At 36.5% G+C, this 16,906-nt stretch overlaps 2 protein-coding genes across 2 annotated transcripts in view; one reads left to right on the forward strand and one right to left on the reverse strand.

Annotated features, from left to right (window-relative positions):
- The window catches only part of dlgap3 (discs, large (Drosophila) homolog-associated protein 3), a 299,829-nt gene extending 298,529 nt beyond the window's left edge, over positions 1 to 1,300 (forward strand). The window contains exons 12-13 of the mRNA XM_056479735.1: positions 152 to 298; positions 797 to 1,300. Of these exons, the coding sequence (XP_056335710.1) occupies positions 152 to 298; positions 797 to 1,081 (432 nt within the window). The 3' untranslated portion in view covers positions 1,082 to 1,300. The remainder of the gene's footprint in view (positions 1 to 151; positions 299 to 796) is intronic.
- Positions 1,301 to 10,837: 9,537 nt separating this feature from the next.
- ilf2 (interleukin enhancer binding factor 2) lies at positions 10,838 to 16,670 on the reverse strand. The gene is made up of 14 exons (XM_056479086.1): positions 16,561 to 16,670; positions 16,030 to 16,089; positions 15,896 to 15,938; positions 15,704 to 15,808; positions 15,070 to 15,147; positions 14,840 to 14,942; positions 14,684 to 14,749; positions 14,462 to 14,578; positions 13,416 to 13,494; positions 11,909 to 11,996; positions 11,764 to 11,825; positions 11,564 to 11,678; positions 11,396 to 11,486; positions 10,838 to 11,308 (listed from the first exon to the last, which is right to left on the reverse strand). Exons 1-14 carry the CDS (start codon positions 16,563 to 16,565, stop codon positions 11,157 to 11,159), a joined length of 1,164 nt encoding a protein of 387 aa, XP_056335061.1. The 5' UTR covers positions 16,566 to 16,670; the 3' UTR covers positions 10,838 to 11,156.
- Positions 16,671 to 16,906: the final 236 nt, after the last annotated feature.

Below are 16,906 nucleotides of genomic sequence, written 5' to 3' on the forward strand. Positions count from 1 at the left end.
GAACTAAGCCGAAAGAAAATGAATGAATGAATGAAAATAAATATCAAGCAAAGCAAGAATCGCATGTTCTAACATGTGCTAAATTGTTTTGATCCACAAATAAAAGTGTCAGTGCTCAATAATAATATACCGTACCAACCTTTTTCCACAGGATCCTTCATCATACCCTCAGCCCACAACTCAGGACCTGGCCAGTTATTGGGACCTCCTCCAGCTAGCCATTGAGGATGTCAGGGTGAAGTTTCAGGACCTGCAGCGGCTGAAGGACTCAGGCTGGAGATTGCCTCCTGAGAAGAAGGTGAGAGTGGAGATTCGCTCTGCTCCAGTCAGTGCACAGCTCCGCTCCAGTGCCAAAACAGCAGTGGGCAGGAGAAGCGCTCATGTACTGGGTCCCAGCAACTCCCTGCCATCACACAAACACCTCATCAAGAAAAGGAACTAAAGTAGAGGGCAAAAAAAGACGTGCATGTTCTGGAATAACAGCTGATTTACTGCCTAAAAAAACAAGCTGTTGATTTTCTCTGAAATATTAAAACCTAACAAATGTGTAACTAATTCTTCTGTTTTCTTTTCTTTTACTATCTGCTGCTTCCACAATGTCATGTCTCATCCTAAATACACTAATCCAAATCATCGTTTTGTTGCAACTTCATGGTGCCGTCCCTTCTTCGTATATGTCCTGGTCTCCATCCTCTCTGCTTGTACCTGTGCGTTTTCGGTGTCCTTCCTTGCGTTTCCGTCCATCCCTGCATTGGTCATCCATGCTGTCACGCCACTTCCCTGCTCTTCCTCTCAGGAGGACAAGAAGGTTCCACCTCCATTACCAAAGAAGCCCATTGGCGGCGTAACCGGCAGCCTACGGGCCGACAGCACCGCTGAATCCGGAGGCATGCTGGTGGTCTCGCGTGGACGTAGCTTGCCTGAGCGGGAGAAATCGCTGGATGTAGGTGACCGGCAGAAGCTGGAGACTCGCCGCAGGCTTCTCCAAACCAAACGCTCAGCCTCTTTCCGGCAGAATTCTGCGACGGAGAGCGCCGACAGCATCGAAATCTACATCACAGAGGCTCAGACGAGACTCTGAGTCTGTCGGATCTCTCCAAACAACCACTACGACTCTTCTGCACATACGTGACAAAATGGCGGCCACAGAGCGAGTGCAATTACTTTTCTTTTTAGTTTGATGGAGTACTAGAGATGGCCTACTTGTTTGCTGCTGGTGTTTGGATGTGAGCTTACACGTCTTCTTTTTTTCTTTTTTTTTTTTTGAGCAAGTGTTATTATTCTCAGAAAAAAGGGCTCAACCAGCACAACCAAGTGTTTGAAGATTGAGATTTTTGTAAGTCCACAAAAATATATGAAAAATCTTAGGACTGTTTTAATGAACCACACCAACACATACGGGTGCAATATCATATATTACGAGGATCTTATCTTGTTGTTTTAAATAATAGATCTTGTTTTGATATAATCTTGGCTGTGTATGTTTCTTCATCAGTTCCACAGTGTGGCGGACGTAGCCTCTTTCACTGTGAGACTAGCGCGCTCTTGTGGCCAGAGTAGAGCAATGCACCCTGATGTAATACTGGGCTAGTGCAGTAGAAAACACATCTTTTGCAGTATAGATAAATGCCTTTTTCAACAAAAAAAGCCAGTTATCATTTTGTTTTTCACAGGGATCCGTCTCCTGTATAGTGCAATATCTCATTGCGATTGCATTTAGGCTTCTTGCAGCCCAAGACACGCTCCTTAAAAAAAAGATGATAAAAACACAACAAAAAAATTACAGCTCTGAGGCAACAGCCACGCTTCCTGAAGCAGGACAGTCTACATCATCAGACTTCAAAAACAGCAGCGGTTGTCCCAGGGGTGCAGAAGACAATCCTCAATTTCACACTTGACCCGCACACTGAAAAATGAGCATTCAGAGAGGAGAGGAAGCATTTCATTCATCGCACCCCTCTGCCTTTTTTTATAACAAAACCTCTAATATGAAATCAATGTAGCTTGTACATTTTGCTTAGTTACTTTCATTTGATGCATTTTTTTCTGATTTGTTTCTAGTTTTGTTTTTATTACTATTTTTTGAGAAATTAATCAAATCCCTTTTTTTCTACTTAGTACTGTTTTCTAGTGGCCTCATTTTTTGTTACTTCCCTCTTTGATTTTATTCAAGGCTAAATTAATATCATACTTTAAATTTGTTGAGAAAAACAAAAACAAATCTATGATCTGTAATTGACCTTATTCTTTAATGCAGAAGTGCGCTTGTTTTTGTGATTGATTTAGAACAGTGTTCTCAAACTCAATTCCTGGAGGGCCGCAGCTATGCATAGTTTAGCTCCAAGCACCTCCAAATCACACCTGGAGTGCGTTTCCGAAAACTATCGTTTGCCAACTAAGGTCGCAAGTTCCGTCATTACAAACATAGTTCGTTGATTTGGTGTTTCACAAATCTGTCGTCCCAACAAATATTCGCAAACTTGTATGCTTGCAACTACACCCCTGGAGCTGTAGTTAGAAACAGTTCCTGGTTGTGTACTATTGCGAGTTATTCCCCCTATGCCCTATTCATTTAGAACCTTCTGACATTTCAACTTGGAATGATTGAAAAAAGCATTAAAGTCATCACTCTTTGTTGTAATTTGCTTTCAAAGTATTTTTACAGTTCAGTTTTAGTGATCTTCATGTTTACAATTGCGCTCCCTTCGCAGTGCACTTTGAAAACATCTATGTCATTTTGACACAGCCATGGTTCATGACAAAAGCTATAGGTGACCTATTATTAAAAAAAAGCGGAATTTACGTTACATCTCCATAGCTTGTGAAAACAAAAACGTAGCATACGTTAATGTTTTTACTATATAGTAGATTATTTATTAAGTATCTGTACTGTATATGAAATGGGCCTGTTGATTAAAACATTTTTGCAGTGGTTTACATGTGCCAAATTGTAATAGTAGACAAAAATAAATAAATAAACACAATGTCCTACATAATAATATTAATAATAATAATAATAACAATACTCATCATCGTCATCATCATTAATATTATTAATATTATTATTAAAGTATGATTTTTTTTCATTTCATAATAAATATTAAATTTAATTTCTTAATAAATAGCCTCATTACTTATTTATTTATATATGAGATTAGAATACGTGTTAGCTTTTGTAAGTGGCTTTATGTTTTAAAATAGAATATGTAATGTTCTCAATAATATTTGTAAAGAAATCACGGGCCCTTCATGTGTCGTTTACATTTTAATTAATATGTAAAACGAGTGCATGTTTTAACCAACGTGTAAAATAATATAATTTGCACAAAGAAATTATGGGGTTCTTCTCTTCAAGTTGTTACCGTCCTGTTTAGAGCATCATTATGGACGTTTTACGTTATAACTAACATGGTTAAAACGATGGCTCTGCAACAGAGAAACTACAGATTTTGCAGAAACACTTGTCACTACATCGTTCTTTTCCCAAACGATGCATCGTACTATGATAGTTCAGCCGTTAGCTACGTCGTTGTTTGGAAAACTCACCCCTAGTCACTAGTCTCTAGTAGTCTTGAACACCTTAAATAGTTGGATCAGCTGTGTTTGAGGGCTGTAGCAAAACTGTGCAAAGCTGTGGCCCTCCAGGAATTAAGTTTGAAACCTATAATTTAGAACTTCCGATTCAGTTGCCTATTGGAGAAATGACTAGGAATAATGAACCGCAAAAAACAGTCAAACTATTTGCTCTACAAACAAGTGTGTTCATGACTATACGAGAAAATATCAGTTTGCAACATCAAGCAGCAGAACAAGCTGTTTTTAACATCTAAAAATAAATGGAAGTGAATGAGAGCGGAAGTCTCAAGCTAAAAAGATTACAATGGCTGCGCCCGCTCGTACTTAAAAAATAAGGTGAATACCATTGGTCTCAAACTCAATTCCTAGAGGGCGGCAGCTCTGCACAGGTTAGCTCCAACCAGCTTCAACTCACACCTGCTTGATAGTCTCTAGTAGTCTTGAACACCTTGATTAGTTGGATCAGCTGTGTTTGATTAGGGCTGGAGCAAAACTGTGCAGAGTTGCAGCCCTCCAGGAATGGGGTATATGCACACAGACTTTTAATTTCAGTGAAGCAGCCCCGGGGCATCCGGTTCATACCTGTCAACATTGGGATGTAAAAATAAGGGATATGCCCACCATAATTAGGGATTCCCTCGACCCCCCCCCCCCCCCCCCCTTAAAAAAATCCCCAAATTACTAAATATGTTAATTTGGAGCTGTTTCATTGTAAATAAACAGTTAAATGGTCAGTAATATGTTTCATTATTATTTACAATAGAAAAATTAAATAGTAAATATTAGCAGCAAACATATTAGCAAACAGTTCAGCTTATTAAAATTAAAAGCTATTATAATGAAGTTATTATAATGAAGCTATTATAATTTCAAGCTATCAAATGTCATTAGCCGTTTCTTCACTGTATAACTTACACATTCTGATTAAAGAGCAACTAATGAATCTCTTATTTATTTAGATTTTTCATTATTTTCATTACAATAAATAACAGTTGTCACTTTAAAAATGCACAGATCTAATGTTATAATGAAAGCATTTGATTGCTTTCCCAACATTTTGTGCTCATTTAGGACGAAATTAGTTGTTTGAAAAAAACCACCAAGATCAACATCTTTAGATATTATTATAATTAATTATGTGTATATGTCTGTTCAAACACGCTCCCACAACCCAGACGTTCGCTCCACTTCAAATCGCGTGTACAGCGTTTGGAAAACAGCATCTATTCATCACTATGGAGCACGTCAGCTGACAGTCACGCACCACTATATTACTGTTTTGAGGATTGCATATGAAGGGGAGATGGCACCTGTAATGAAAAGGAAAGGAAATCCCGCGTTTTTTATATTTATTTCAAAGAGTTTTCATGCCTAAACAAAGCGAAAGCACAAACAGACTCACATTTAAGAGCAAGGGCCGGCAGTATGGGTTGCGTATAGGGAGGCTCGGCTCTTTAATGTTTATTGCCACCCTTCAGAGAAAGACTGAAAATATGGGAGAAATACGGGAAAATACTTTTATGGGATGATAGCGGGATAGAACTGTAAATACAGGAGAATCCCAGGAAAAATGGGAAGGTTGACAGGTATGATCCGGGTTATAGTTATTCCACAGAAAATTGCAGCATTTAAGATCTGTTTCCTTTTAAAAACAGCGATTTTCACTGCCTGGCTGAGATATTGATATAAAGTGGGTCTCAGACCAAACAAGAAACACTGCATTAAATTTGATTTTTTTTTTTTTTGCGCCATGTCTTTAAAATATGGAAATGAATTTTACCCCAGTATTTTCAATGGAGTTTTTGTGCTAGCCTGCTGCTAATGACGGTGCTAGCATTTAAACAGTCTTTTGTCTCTTTTTACGATTTAATAACAAAATGGATGCTTGAGTCTATTTAACTAATTAAGCTTTACATGATTATTTAAATATAAAGTAAATAAATATTGAATTTATATATTAAATATTAAATAAATATTAAATATAAACTTTATATAATTATTGAATTATATCATAACATCGATGCTGTAAAAGGAACCTTATGAAATTGACAACACAGGCTCATTCTGAAAACGTAGCACTATATACATTTCTGGAGATCGTGAATTATGTAACCAGAATTACGTATGGCTGCATTTCATATTTTAAATGAACAGGGCGGTAGGCAGGGGCATAGCGAACATTTTAAAAGTGGGGGGGTAGGGGGGGCTGTATGAAATCATACGTTCATATAATTATTAATTACCTGTTTCTAAATGGTCTGTCTCTAAAAGTGAGGGGGATGTATCCCCCCCGGTTGCTACGCCCCTGGCGGTAGGACTTCCTTTTCGCACTTACCAGCTGAGCACTTACCTCTGTATAGACAGTTTTCCAGCTGTTACCAGTTTGTCCAGTTAGCTCACCATGTACGTTGGTGGACTTGAGATGCAGAGAGACGACCATGATGACTGGGTTAGAGTCTGGTGAAGAGTGGTTCCAGAAAGCATGTAAGACCAAAACAGAAGCCAAAAAAAAAAACAAAAAAACAAGTAAATAACAGGGTGAGAACGTGGTAAAATGTAGAAAAAATCAGGCAAGGGCTGATTTGTCAGTTGGGTTTAGGGAAGGGGTAGGGGTGGGTCAGTCGATCGGTCAGTCAGTCATTCAAACAGTCAGTTGACAGCGGCCTCTGGTGGATTTATGAGAGAACAGCAGACACGAATGGCACTCGCGAGAGAAATTGAAGATCTCAAAAAGCATACACAGCGGCCTCTCGTGGATTCGCTAAAACAAAAACTGCAAAAAAAACGTAGCTCCTGGGACGTGTTTGTTGCTCTCCAGAAATGTATATAGAGGTACATTTTCAGAATGAGCCTGGGTTGGAAATTAAAAGTAGTCACATAAAGCTTTCACATGAAGTTCATCATTGGCTGAAAAACACTTTCTGTGCATATAGCCCATTGACTTTGAGACCTATGTGTTTGAGACCTATGTGTAACTATTTATAAAGAAAATGCTGTGTTGGATTAGGTGATCAAGTTTTGTGTGGAAGCATTAACATATAATTATGGGATTGGAAGAATGTGTTTGTGTGCATCCAACTTTTAACTTGGATGAATTCAAACTATAAAGAAGCATTCTTACAAACTCTCAAGATCATACTTTCTTTTCCTTTTTTGTTTTTAAAGAAAACATGTTGATTACATGTAGGAGTTTGTTTTGTTTTGGCTATGTTAAACCATGAAATGAGATGGGGAATATTTTATTGAGAGATGTATATTTTATAAAGTACATTTTTAGATTAGCAGATGAACATATGTTGTCAAAAGTGGTGTTAAAATATGTTATAAAAGTGTCTAAGAATTTACAATTTAGGCAGTGTCAGCTGTGTGGACTTTAATGAAGACTTCACCACTGCAGAAGCGTGTTCCTCTCATTTCTTTTGTCGATCTTGAAACAGACTGGCTAAAGACTTCACAAAAGAGGCGGTTGACAGCCACTTGCCATGTTGTCCACAGGCAAAAAATATAACCTGTTTTCTATGTCTTGACTATTTACACGTGCCTAACAGCACTATGTGTGGCTTTTTTATCTAACCATTCAGTATTATATTCAATATGAGATATATAATTCACACAATATGTATTGTTCAAACAATTTGATTTGTTACAGCTAATAACCACCTCACTCTGGATGTTTCTATGTAACCTGCATGCTTTTATTAATCCATGGAAGAAGAAAAAAAAACTATAAAAGCAGTAGATCTTTATTCCCTGTCTGGAAGAAAAAGGCAGGACTATATTTATGTATTTATTAACTGCACCACAGTTCTCTATCTAAATTCATTTGTTTTTGATTTTTAAATCAATCAATTAGTTTCAGAATTATTTATTTCAGACATTTGCAGTATGTGTTTTAATTTATTTGCTGTTGCCTTTATTTTTTATTTATTTTATTTTATGAATACAATATCCATCATTTTATGGATACATATTTTGTAAGCTTTAAAACTGTTGTAATTATACTTAACTTACACTTTTTTTTTTGGACGAAGCAAGTCTAAGATGACCGAAAAGCACAACAGACTATTTCCTCTTCCACTGTGAAGGACTTCCTGCCTTCTCAAATCACTGAAAGACTATGAACTACATGCTGTTGGAGGTTCCAGTGTGAAAAAATAGGATGATCTCTTATCAGGGCCATTTGTTTTTGATATACCAACAAAACATCAAGACTGATCACATTTTCCCCCACCAAGTTGCATGCCTTCTCAGGCACAAACCAGAAATCAGACACTCAAATGAACTATTTTGATGGCCTTTCTATCTTAACCAACGTTTTCCAGAGTATTGAAGGATCAAATACAATATTAATGGCTGTGTCTCTACATCATGCAAAGATTCCCTTGTCAACATGTCGCTTATTGAGCCATTTTGTGTCTCAATAGGTAAGAATGGATGGCGAAACACTGAAAACTGGAGTCTTAAAAAGTGTTGGCGAAGCCTCTGTATATGCCATACACAGTTTTAGCTAGACTAAATGATAAATATTTCTCCGTAGCACAAAGGAGCTTGTAGCAGTGTAACGTAGACTTTACATTGGTCTCTATACCACATTATTGATCACTGGAAATTACATGGGTCATAGACTTACAAACAATTACTGTGTAATTACAAATACCTTCTCACGTTCCGTTGTATTATGTACAGTAAATATATCTTGAAGTTGTTATTATTAATATTCAATGGATTGTTATGATTACTGGTATTATTAATGATTTCATATATAACGAAGAAAAAAAATGTTGCAATTATGACTATGAGAAGTCTATTCTGTATTCTCCAGGGTGTTTGTGTGTAAAGAGCCACCCTATTTAGATCTATTCTTTTGTTTGTAATTGCTGCTAATGTAGAAGACATACCAGTGGAAGACGGTAGAAGACAAATTTACAGCTAATGTTAGGCCCATCTCCTCTAGAAGTTGTGTGCAGACTTTCACATGACAGAAAACGTCAAATGAACAACAAGGAGTGAGTATATTTCCCTCTTTAAATAGAAAAATATATATGTTTATAAATGTTTGAGCAGTTTGTGATGTAGCAAAAAAACCTTTTTTGTTTTTTTACATGTTCATTGAGTTGCTCATAACACTGCATTTTAAGAACATTGTGGAAAATTTGATTATTAATGTTATCACTATTTATGGTTGTTGTATTTTTTTCTTTGCTTGTTTTTAATCACATATTTATGTTTGATACAGTGCCAAGGTAAATTGATTTTGTTTCTATGCTTTTTACATTGTTTTACCAAACTGCAATAGCATCATCACCCTTTTCAATATATTATTTCCAGATTTGAAATAAATCTGAAACTCTTGCCAGTTTGTTGAAACAAAAGGATGCAAGCCTTATAAATAATGGCACAGATGAAGCATATGTTGATCATGTTTATTTGGTCTCTCGCCACTGATATGTACAGCTCAATGTCTACTAGAATTAAATCAGAGAGATGGCACACTGTGATGTGGTAAACCTAAACACAGAATGTAATATTGTCAACGGTTGTAAACATTTTCTAAAAATTACTATAAAGCTATTTTAGCAAGGTACAATAACTGCTGTCCGCTTTTAATGTTCTGTTATGTTCATTATAACAATACGTTCATTAATTGCATTTGATGTTTTCCATCAAAAATTTGAAAACCAAAATGTCCTCACAAAAAGCCATTTTTGGTGACTCCTGCTGGTAAGCTGCGTAGGTGCAACGAGAAAAAAAAACGTGCTCAAAATGCACAAATGCAAGACATATAATAAAAAAAATCTAATACAATTAATATTATTTATATAATGAACAGGTTTATGTAAACAGAGCCTACGAGACCTTCACGACCTATAAAAATGTCTAAATCTGTTCGGGAGTTTTTTTTCACCTCATACGCCTACACCTAATATTATAATATAAGTCTTTGTTGTTTGCCCTAAGATAAAAAAAGATAAATAATTATGTTACCATCCGTCGTAGAAAAAAAAGTAAGTGTGGCATTCATTTCATATTTAGTTTACTCTTGTAACTTACTATGAATTTATTTCTTGTAGAAACGTTGAGTGGTCGTTATACTGATCTGTGGGCTATTTACAATTAGCATTAGGCTAGCAAAGCCTCCCTCCCTTTACTTACCCTCACGTCTTTCCATAAGCCTTTCGTGTATCTAGAGAACGCTAACTATATTTATTTTGCCATAACTTTATGATACTGATAAAAAGCTCAGTTTAACAAAGAAACTTCATTGGTTTTCCCGCCTCGCGAAGACAGCTCGGTTCGGTGTAACATTAGCCTAAAGCCCGTTAACGTTAAATAGGTATCAAGATGTGTAATTAAAATCAAGTATACCGAATATTTTAACTGTTTTATATATCTTTTAAAAAGGTGAACACATACATGGTTGCTTTGACCTTAAAGGGATAATTTACCAAAAACGGAAAATTCTATAATTTACTTAGTCTACACTGTTTCCAAACTTGTTTAAACTTCTTTCTTCAGTTAAACACAAAAAAGGTACATTAAAGAAAGCTGGAAACCAGTGAACATTGACAGCGCGTTTTTCCAACTGGAGGTCATTGGGTTCTCTATAGACTGTGGTCTCATCACAATAGCATGACAATTTTAAAAATATTTTAGATCATCCGTTAAAATTTTGGCAAAAGTTCCACAGGATACAATGAAGAAAACAACTTCTGTGACTCCACACTCAGGCATCAATCTATGCCTGTTTCCTGGTACTACATACCCTCTACTGGCAAAAAACTACACTGTGCCTTAAAAAAAAACATTCAGTTTAAAAATTAACCAGTCAATATAAAGGCTGTGTCCGACTTTGCCTACTAAGTAGGTACTGCATTTGAATTTAAATGTACTACTCGACCATTTGAAAAGTGCGTTCTATACAGTATTATTGGTAGTATAAATTGAACTTAGGGATACTACATCTGCCAATTTGTCATCACATGACATACCCGAGTCAGTTGCATTGCTTCTCTCCCATTCATGAATTTACTCGTGATGCATCATGGGACAGCATAACCATTATCGGATGCACATTTTAGAATCCCACAAGTAGGTCATGTGGGTACTTCAAGCATAGCATTTTTCGAATTTAGACATACTACTCGGCTCGCATACTGTTAAGTGTACTATATAGTATGGAAGTATGCAGCCGAAGTCACACTAAGCCAAAAAAGAACACTTTACTGCCATAAGAGGCAAATGAATGAATGCAGACACAGAGTAAAAAGGAAATAAAAAATTTTACTTATTCAATCACGATAAAAATACAAATCAAAAAAACAGACGAAAACAAATTAAGTGTTTTCCATGTCGCTTCCCAAACATAACCGCAACAGAATGAACTGTGGTGAGAAGCCAGAACAAGTTGTTGTTGTAGCGGTTTACTACCATGACTAACTGTAGAAGATGCAGACAAGTTCCAATGTGCAGGAGACTTCTGGGTAAAACTATTTAGAAAATGGAAGAGGTTTCTAATATTAAAAATAAAAAAACACAACAACATAAATACAATTGGGCCAAATGGCTGAGAGACTCCTGCATTATTCCTGGGTCTCCATGCTTTCATCTTCTGCTTCTACGCCTTCCTCAAGCGCTTCATCCTCCTCTTCCTTGCGCTCTGGAGGTTTCTCATAGGCCTTTTCAGATGGCGTAACGATCACTCCATCCCAAGTAGACATCTCAGTAGTGAGATCTGCAGATGAGCATCATAAACATCAGTCTCACCGACACACACAATCTCCACAAATCCATTTAATCTGGAATAAACCTAAAAACTCACAGCTAGCATCTCCTTCAAGGCCCAAGATCTTCCTGTATCCTCCGTGAGAGAGAACCCTCACCAGTGTTTGGGCTGTGAAACACACCATGTCCTGCAGAAACAAGTGATCAGATTATCTGTATTGTTACCCCTAGTCATACATTATCATCTTGACTCCATCTGCATTACCTGCTGCTCCAGGGTCATGACGGTGTGTACACGGAAGTTCCCGCTTTCACAGGGATCAGTGATTCCTACAGAACCAGGCAGGAAGAGACCAGCGGCGAGCATCTGAAGACAGCGCCTGAAAAACATTATAAGATAACATAAATATCTAACCCTGAAACCCAAATCAATAGCGAATATCAACTGCCTAGCAAACAAGTTACCTGTAGGCAACATTGAGCGGCAAGGGCTGCCTAGAGGGGTGGTTCATGACAGCAGAGTGTCCCTGAAAAGAAAACATCACAATTTAAGTCACAATGTTGTTCAGAAAAGTACTAAAATAACTCATTCTCTGATAATGGCACCCACCAACAGATCCAGAATCCAGGGAGTGAGGGGCTCAAATCCAGGGAATCGGACTCGAATGTCTTTCAGCAAGCGAATCAGAACTTTTACACTGAGGGAACACAGAAAACAGAGTAAGACACAACACTTTTTAAACAAAACACTATGTTCACATGGACATCAGTAATGGAATTATTTGCATTAATCGGATTAAGGAGTTTACATGAGCTGCTTTTTGAAGGTTCCTGTCAAGGTCCCGTTTTACAAGTTCTAGCACATAATTTGATTAACATCATTGCGTTATCCACATTTCCTACGGAGTTTTATGTAATTTCAGGTGTTTCATTTTTATGTTGTTGACTTTAACTGCAGTTTGGCACTTTCACTTTCATTCAGGACCATTTCATGCATGCCCCCCAAGACAAACTGAGGTATTGGATGAGAGTTTGAACTGCAGGAAGTGTTGTTTTAATGGAATTTGATGCCACACGACAAATGAAAAAAAAAAAAACTCAATGCAGGTGTCTGTAGTGCAGAGAATAGTGTCAAACAGCCATGTGTGTATACACTATCCTGTCGCAAAATGCAGTGAAAAATCCTACACAACTGTAATAGTTTGATTGCGGTGTTTACATGGCCATACTGCACTTCAATAACATGAGTAAAATCAGCATACTCCACATCTTAATTCCATTTCTGTTTAGTTCAACTATGGCCTAAATCAGATTAATCAAAAATCTGTTTACACGGTAAACTCTTAATCAGAGTATTGTCTTAATCGTATTAAAATAGGATTAATGGTATCCATGTAAACATACTCATTGTTTACACTTGCTATTAAAATATGTTTATTAACATGATCACAGTTTGACTAAACTAAGTAGAAAGATACATGGGGTCTAAATCAGTTGTTTTTTCAGCTTGTTGAATATTTATAAAGATGTGTGATCAGACAGCTTTCATAGTGTAAATGCTCATGTGGTCAAATGCATCCAAACACTGCAAAATACTATCTGATTAATACACAGCGAAATAGTGTATTCTTACTTCGAGGTGTTGTACTAAAAACATGGATCAATATCAAAATTGCAGCCGACGACCACATTCTTTTAGCTTGCTTTTCTACTGAATTGTTTTTGTATTCATTAAGTAGTACTTGTGAACAAAATAAGCACAAAGGGCCTCCTAACACAAGTTATCACACGAGAGACTCACATTTCAGAAAATAAATACAGCACCTATAGAAAAATCATCATACCCCTTTGAAATAATTACTTTATTATTTGCCATACAGCCTAAAATCAAATCACACTCCAAAAAAATTTCCAGCCTTCAAAAGGTTTTTGTAGCTTTTTCCTAAGGTTATTTGAAAGCAGAGTGTAGTGCGAGTAAAGGTATAGATTTTAACAGGGTATGATGATTTTCTATAGGCACTGTATATGGTTTTGTGTTCTAGCTGAAAACTTGATCAGACCACTAAAAAAATAGATGTTAATTAATATCAGGGTCTAAAAGCTATAATCGTCCTCACGTTGACTGAGAAGCATTCTCCTCAAACCAGCGAGCGTGACGAATGGCTGCCAGAGCGCTTTGCAGAACCTTGATGTCCACTGCAAAATAAAGAAAAAAGGAAAGGAATAGCTGTTAACAGGGTTTCCACACTCCTTGAAAAGTACTTGAATTTCATACACATGGATTCAAGGACTGGAAAGTACTTGAAAACAAACACAGGTCCTTGAAAAGTGCTTAAGCTAGGTTACATTTTAATTTGTTCATGGTTTTATTTCAACAATTGTACTCAACCGTCAAAAACAGAACAAAAAACTGAGAAACTCTTCAAGTATAGATCTTACATTTTAAATCTTGTACCATAACACTGACAAATAATGCACCTTTTAATAGCATTTCAGAAACAACAATTTAATATTACAGTATTGAACTTAACATTTTATTAATGTTTTTTGAACATGACTTTAAACAATTAATTTTTGAGAATGACTCTTACAACTTATGTAAATATTAAGTGCAAGTGAAATGTTAAGTACAGTAAGGACTTTCATGGTGCTATACACATCACAATGATTTAAATTGAATGGTGCTTTAAAAGGTCATTGAAAGTCCTTGAATCTGCTGTTTATGAAAGTGTGGGAACCCGGTCTTAAAATCCTTATTATTATATCTGCTATGGGCAATAATAATACTAATAATAATAATAAAAACAACAACAACAACAACAACAACAACACATTTCCAAAACAAAACCTCTGCAAAATACTAAAAACAAAAGTATTAACATTAAAATTGCTGTAAATGACACAAATAAAGGCATCACAAAATTGTAAATGTAAAGTGTGGGGGGAGACGTTTGTTTAGACTAAGAGTGTTAAATTATTTGTGGCCATTAAATCATAAAAAGGTAACCTAAATGCAAACATAGATAAAACAAGCGTGCACAATACTGACAATAAAGAGAAAGCCATAGCCATAATTAGGTAGTTTACATCTCTAACAAAAAAAGTTATAATTTTTTTAACGCACGTCACAAACAAGATCAATGTTTATAAGAGAGTGACATACAATGAAGTTCTGGGTCCAGTTTGCGCAGATTGGGTGGGACAGTGGTGATGAGGATTTTTACTGTGGCATCGGCAGAGCTGATCTCAAAACCGGTCTCGTTTGTCAGCATGGACAACACTGGGGAAAAGAGAAAAAATATATCAGTGATAATGGAAAGCAAGTTAGATTTTTTTTTTTTTCCCTGAAACTCTACAGGTCTGCCAGATTAAATCCCATACTCACCCTCAGAAGGGTCCTGGGTACGCAGGGTCTCAACAACTTTGTTTCCCAAGGCAGCAACAGCTTCCACTGAACAAGAACACGCAAAATTTACCGATAAACTAAGCATACTTGGACTACAAGCGACATGTTGGTCATCATAGAAATCTTAAGACTTACAGGTGGGCAAGATCTTCAGGATAACCACAAGGTCAGCAACATTGTGTCCTGCAGTCATGGTGCCCTTTTTATAAGAGCCCACTTGTCTTACTTCCTCAATTTGCTGGAAAAAAGAAATCAAACTTTCATTAAATACATCTCTCTATACGTCTCTCTATATCTATAAATATTTATACACACAATATTCGAAAAGGTATTAATAATAATCATGTGTTACTGAAATATCTCACCACTTCGAAGTTTCCCGGTGCAACAATCAGGTTATCAATGACGTTGTTAATCTTGGTGACCAAGGACAAAATGGAAGCCTGTGACAGAAATAAACAAAATTGAAAAATTGCTGTAATTTGTTAATCCATTTAAAAATCAGTTTGCTTCTTTTTGCAACCAACTTGCTTTTGCACTCCCAATATAATACACTAATATAACATTGTATGCATCTATTCTAGGCCAAAACTAAAATGTAACAGCCCACAATCTTTAGAATATAAAACAAAGAGGGCGTTGAGGCATTATTGGATAATTTTTTTTTACAATTCCATCATTTACTCTCACTCAAGGGGTACTAAACATTAACGGATTTCTTCTGTTAAACAAAAACAAGATATTCTGAAGAATATTGGAAACCAGTAAACATTGATGTCCATATTAGGAACATAAAAAAATACTACTCGGTCAATGACTGCTGCTTTCCAACATTCCTCAATACACATTTTGTGTTCAACTGAATTAAGGAATTCAAACAGGTTTGGAACAAGTTGAAAGTGTATATGTCAGCAATATTCATTTTTGGGTGAACTATCCCTAACATGCAAGGACAAAAGGCATGGAGTGTCCATTCTTCATTACAGTTATTGACCATACCTGTTCAGAGGGGGTTGGACTGAGGTCTTGGTTCCTCTTTAACAGACATTCACTGAAAGCAGTCTCATCAGAGGCCGGCTTCACTCGAGGAAAGGCCATCTCACACTATACAAAAGCAAGTCATGAGCTCAGGGCTTAAAAAGGCTGTTTTTCCTCCCCACAAATAAAAAAAAAAGCAATAAATGTACTTACAACGTAGAAGTCAAATGGTATGTGAGGGACAAAGGGCCGATACCTGAGACAATTGAAGTCACAGATAACAAAATTACTACAATATCAACACATTTAAGTGAGAAGATTAAAACAATACGATAATTAAATCTTACCCTTGGACCAAACCTCCGCGGGAGCCGAATCGGCCACCTCGGCCCCTGCCACGATCTCCTCTGTGAAATAAAAAGCGTAATTTCCGTAATTGCAATACAAATAAATAATGATGCCCAAACGACTACCCAAAATTAGATTTTTAAAGTTTAATCGACAACCCAAATCAAAAAATGGGGATCACAATGTGGATCGCAGGTAAACGGAGCAGTATTGTTCGTATGAAAGCTCGGCGTTCATTCATTCATGAACGACCTCGGTTCTTTTTTTTCAGGAACACATCGTTTTGCAAATAACACAATATGCATAGAAAACCCAAAACTATCACTATATCCACGAATACCTTACTAACAAAAGTATTTATTAACTGCATTGGTCATAAATCGACAAAGCAGGACATGCTAACATGTTAGCTTAGCATCTTTTAGAAAAAAGAATAAATAAAATGTCAACAACCAGTATTTGGCTACATTTCGGTTTATAACTTTATCACAAAGCTTATTTTTAATTATAAATGGTAAATCAGTTCGTACCTCATTGCGTAAGACGTTTTGTCAGTTTAACAGGACACACGCTTGTGAGAAAAGCTCTGCCTCCGCCTGCAGATAGCCGCCGAGTAGCTTCTGAAAACGGAAGTAACTTCATAAAGCCAGCGAAAGCACCTAGAATAAAAGTCCGAAATAGCAGCCCACACAATAGTAAAAGTCTCAGTTGAATTAATGTTTTCCGAGTTTATTTAGGGAGGAATTAAAAGTAGTAGAAAAGGAAAGTATCTAACATTTAGTTGTAATGTTTGTCAACAATGAAATAATTTGAAACACTACATTGCATAAATGACATGTACCCGCTTTTAGAACATTATATTATTTGGATAAGCTC

Source organism: Danio aesculapii, chromosome 19 (genome assembly GCF_903798145.1).
Source record: "Danio aesculapii chromosome 19, fDanAes4.1, whole genome shotgun sequence".
NCBI classification, from domain to species: Eukaryota; Metazoa; Chordata; class Actinopteri; order Cypriniformes; family Danionidae; genus Danio; species Danio aesculapii.

Bases quoted from the DNA above. Each gene is read 5' to 3' on its own strand.
- ilf2 (XM_056479086.1), bottom strand. The intron at 11,826-11,908 runs GTGGGTGCCATT...TTTTCTTTTCAG, and splicing joins CCTGGATTCTGGATCTGTTG to GGACACTCTGCTGTCATGAA. The intron at 11,679-11,763 runs GTAACTTGTTTG...AATGTTTTTCAG, and splicing joins CCGCTCAATGTTGCCTACAG to GCGCTGTCTTCAGATGCTCG.